The following is a 5,118-nucleotide window of genomic DNA, read 5'->3' as shown; positions in this document are numbered from 1 at the left end:
TACTTGTGGCATCACAAGCCACTCCAATAGCATACCGCTGGGAGTGCTCGCCGCCGTATATGGGATCGACGGAAGATCCATTAAAACTTGATAGCAGCCATCTATTATTATTATATAGACTCTTAACACTATAAACTCGAGTTTGGCCCAAAAACTATTAATGATTTCGCTTAGAACAATTTCTTATAGTAACTAATATCATAATTCACTTCGGCATTTGCCTTCCACTACTCAACAGATATCAGCATATCTTTTAATATCTACAGCCCCTTCACACCAAGCCTAAAACAAAACGTTAGCGGTGTCAATAAGGCATGAGGGTGCAATATAAAAATATATTTAGCCAGTATAGGCGTGCACTGTTGCTTTACGCGGACTTAAGAATTAGTAGCATCTCACTCCAGAACCGCGTTTGCTCCGCGTAATTACTCCTGATATTGTAGTCTGCCAAAGGATTGACGCGTTCGGTTTGACCATCCGTCTGGGAACTGCTCGCAGTAAACATGTTTCATCCGCCAAGGACTTTAAGACAAAATTTACCAAAGTTTCTTTGTAAAGTGCAAATTTTGATCCGATAAAATGGTCACCATAACTCCATGATAGCGCATGCTATATCGAACAGCAGCTTGGCTTTTTTCCTTACTGTTATCAGAGTCGGTTACTTTAGCGGGATGGCATATTGCTCATACGGGCCAAAGACAACAATTGCATTATTTCTGAACGCGGATGTGGTAAATCCAAAATAATTTCATGCTAATGGATTATCAACGTTCTCTCGTAGCCGCCAGATCGATAAAAAGCGTCAGCACATTCGGCAAGAGTTGAACGTGTTGATACTTTTTGCATGTACGCACGTAAGTGCATGGTCACATATACATGCTGGTAATTAATGCGTTACGCTAGCTAAGCAATACCTCGTTATATTATGCGGTGGCGTCTCTAAGAGGTATCATATTTTTTTTCACAATATCAAGGGCACTGCCGTCCGCAGCATATCAAGATAATCAGTGCTGTAATACTGCCTATGGGACGAGAAATAGCATTTAATGCACTGAAAATATAAATCACAATTATCGCTTCACAACGTTTTCGAAAAAGCAACACGTGTTGTGTCTGACGCGCTCATCAATGGATGATGCCATCATTATCATTTGCAAAAGCCCACAATTTTCGCGACGCAAAAGTGCAACCGACACCAAGCCGACTCGACGTATAATATACCTTCAAACAAATGTTTAATAACGAAAAAAAAAGAACCACTTGCCACTTTCTGGGAGTGATGTAATGACGATGCCGCCGTGCGTACCGATTGTGGTCATTTTGGACCGACCGTATGATGTCATTTATGACCTTTCGGCGTTCACCATCGGCTGTCATTTACTTCAACGAACGGTAATGGATATCATGTCATAACGTCCAGAAAACCCAAACAACAGCACTTATGTTTAGATGATTAGGGAGGAGCTGTGTCATTTCAACGCAATTTCCATTATACTGGTGATAATAACCGGCCAGCCCAAGACACTAATTATATTATTGTCAGAATAGTGTCCTTGGTCTATTCTATATACCATGCCCCCATGAAGCATTTAAAAATACGCTTTTGTTGGTGCCGAAATCGCACATGTCTATATTGCCGTATCGGTTATTGTAGTGCTTATGATTTGGAACTTTACTCAAGTGCGTCATGGGGCGTTCACACTGACTTCCCGTAATCTTCAACCAAAATACAAATCTCTCATTTTGTCTTGGTCAATGTACGAAAGAGCCTAAACACGTGTAATTAGAAGGCTGCATGGTGGTGGTGCATTATTCGTCCCTAGGAAAGTAAGTAGCCACTCCCAGAGCTTCGTGGTTGGAGTACTCACAGCAGTGATAATTCGTACGCGACTGATCACAGTCTCCGTTTGTCATTTCGACACAGAAAGCTAAAGCCGCTAGCAATACTTATTCTCTCTCTAATTCCACTCCAATATTACACGGAATAAAGCTATTTTGACACATGGTAAGAAGCATTGATGTATTAGGCAATATTTGAAAATAAACTTATTTAGCTTCTTGACGGTTTCTATCGTTGGAGGGAGCGGGTATCTCTTTCACGTTGCAGAACTTTGACTCGCGAGATAAACGGAATTCATAAAAAAAAATTTGGAGCTGTATTTAACTCCTCGCTCTGGTCCCAGCGGGTGTATATATGACAATTGAAAAGCTTCGTCCTAACATGAATGCACCATCTTCACGTTCTGGTTATTACCAATTTTTGCCCTGAGGTAGCTATAATCGAAGCCAACTATCACAAGAGGGTCTCAGGTGTACTAACTGTATCTTTTTGCCTCAACGACGAATAGGAACCCTAAACACTATCGCGAGAGCGTTAATTGAGCGTCCGCCAAGAATATTTATACAAGGATATGATTAGTCGAGATGACCATGTTCCCGGCCATGCTTTTAACGTAAAATAGTGCGTCATGATCGCGCTTGAAAGAGATACGACAACCTGCTCGGTGAGAGCTATGTATTGATGTCTCATCATGGATAAGTGCGTAAGCACATATGTGCGAACGCGTGAAACGTGTTAACGATCCCAACCTGCATGCGACAGCACCTCTGTACAATCAGCTGGTTTTGGCAAACTGTTGGTTGTCATAAATATGGACTTACTTACCTACTAACTTACAGGCCCTCAAAAACGCGTTTGATAATGCCCGCGTATAGACATTTTAGACCGTTCGAGCACGCTGGCTCATCTCACTGCTATACGCAATACTGTAATTTATGAAGATGCAACCGAATTTCTCTTCCACAAAGTGTTTCACAGCGATGGCTTGCCGGTAGCAATTATATTGGATAGAGATATATGCTTCACGACGAAAGTAGTCCGAAATTATCGGCACCAGATCGAAGAGTCAACTACTACCTATTCGCACACAGACGGTCAGACGGAACAAGAGAACAACGTCCTAAACGGGTTTCTTTGCAAAATCATGAGCAAAAACATTGCTCTTCTGGATCCAATTGCTTGAACTCACTGAGTTTGCGTTAATTAACGTGGTGCATGCTTCTGCAGGCTTAAGCCCATTTTACAGAATTTATTCGGTTAGCCCCGGTGTGCCTATGACAACGCACAAATACGCATGGAACTGAGCAGAGAAGGAGCTGTTGATAGAAAATGAGTTTAGGATTACACTACTTGAAGCAAATCAGTGTTTTTTGCAATGTGACTGATTGTCGTACGAATGGTGCGCAACACAATGGCTGAGAACTAGGATGTACAAAAGCAACACGTCAGTGCCAATACACACGAATGTGTCGTGAGCAGAAATAATTTATTAATACATGTAACATCCAAAAATGAAGATAGCACGTTTTGTGTTCTACGTGGGCTAACTGAAGCTATACCACGATGTCACTCTTTTAGTTCAGATGTGACACGATTCTGAGCCCTTAAAGGTGCCTCAAGCAGCGTTGCGCGATGGTTCATCTTGGAGTGCAATTTTGGGGACTGAAAATTTTGGATGCATGCCGGGTCGAACAGAGACTGCCACCAAGATTAGTGAGAGCTAAACACAAGAGATCGACCTCCGCCGGCACTGGAATTTGAGCATGGAGCGATCTACAGTTATGTGGAACATTTGGTGGGCCGACGAATACACCAGGGTCCGCATCAATACTTTACGAAACGAGAACAATGTCCTCATTCGAAAATTTGACCCTGAAGCCGTATCATTTTATGATCTGGCATACCACCGGCATTTATCTCCCTTGGAGAAGAGGCAGAGCCACATAGTGCAGCTATCTTCTTAAGATCCCTGGTCGGTAGTTGTTAAGCGATTCATGTAGACTAGCGGGACTGAAAATAGCAGAAACTTGAATGATGGGCCACCATATCGATGTCTGCTGTGTTCAATGAGTTTCGCAACGTCAAGCTTAAAACAACGCACTTGGCGGACGTCGGTTTAGCTGAAGCAAGCTGGTAAAGATTTAGATAGGTACAATAGCGCGAATTTTCTCACCCAGTGCGCAAGGTGAATGACACTCATCAACACTGATGCCAGCTCAAGGGTTTCAAGGCAGATCCTTTGTGATACAAAGGACGTTGCTGCTTCTGCAAAAAAATAACATATTTGGAACCGGTTACCTGTTGTTGATATGTCGCCCGGCAAGCTGCTTAATCTTGTTCTGATCGCTGCGCGTGTGGAAACCTGCATGTAATGGCGCCGCATCAGCACGAGAAATAACTTCAGACAGTTTAGAACTGTGATTACGACGTCATGATGACTGTAAAAGTCTGTGTGACTCCTGCGCTTGCAGTAGAGCAAGTTGGAATCTTTCACCTAAGTCCTGCTCGTCATCAACAAGCTGGACATCATTGTGAAATTTTATGTGAGGTACAACAACACTTCCCGTTGATGATGAACAGCACAAGGTCCAGGACCTTTATAGTGGAAGGCTAAGTAGCGTGAACGTCTCCTCCTTGGAGGAATGTTAAGCCTTGTGTCGTAGAATGACGACGGAAGTATTTGATACTGATTCGAGGGGTCACTTCGACGGGTCCCATCGACGAAACCTCAGCATCAGAACAAAAATATTTCAGCGTGGCCGCCGCGAGAATCACGCTTTTACTGAGAGCTCGACAGAACAACTTGACTTCTGTATACAGGTGCATACTACCGGTGCAATCATGCTACCTGACGAACATGCACAGCAAAGTAAGGAGGTTGGCGTTATAAATATGATTCCTAGCGGAGCGTTTACTTTTGGACGAAATTTCCAGCAAATTAGTTGTAAATTTTGAAGGTTAATAGCGTAATGTGTGCGTACATCAAAAAAAGTAATGGTTAAAAAAGTAGCGACCATAATTGTTGGAAGCTATATTCCACACGAGGGTCAATGACCGACCGTGGATGGGCGCGCTTTAAAGCCGCCTTATGGGCAGCTTCAAGCTGCCGCCTCTGTTCCTTGTCATTGATGATTACACAACGTCCCTCAGTTGACGAGAAGTCAGGGAACGGACATGGGGTCGGCAAGGCGCGAGCAAGGCTCGTATTACGCTGCTGGCGCAGCTCACCTTCCTCGTCATCCCGTGCGGGAAAAGGAGTGTCAGACTCGTAGTCGACT

The 5,118-nt window shown here is 43.5% G+C and overlaps 1 protein-coding gene across 1 annotated transcript; it reads right to left on the bottom strand.

The window, feature by feature from the left end:
- Positions 1-4,450: 4,450 nt before the first annotated feature.
- PHALS_00015 (uncharacterized protein) lies at positions 4,451-4,699 on the bottom strand (the record flags this gene model as incomplete). The annotated part of the gene is made up of 2 exons (XM_024730334.1): positions 4,451-4,622; positions 4,689-4,699. The coding sequence occupies 2 exons, from the start codon at positions 4,697-4,699 to the stop codon at positions 4,451-4,453; spliced, it is 183 nt and encodes a 60-aa protein (XP_024580622.1).
- Between the last annotated feature and the right edge of the window lie 419 nt (positions 4,700-5,118).

This window comes from Plasmopara halstedii, assembly GCF_900000015.1.
Source record: "Plasmopara halstedii genome assembly, contig: Scaffold_1082, whole genome shotgun sequence".
Lineage (NCBI taxonomy): Eukaryota > Oomycota > Peronosporomycetes > Peronosporales > Peronosporaceae > Plasmopara > Plasmopara halstedii.
This window is presented reverse-complemented; position numbering and strand designations above follow the sequence as displayed.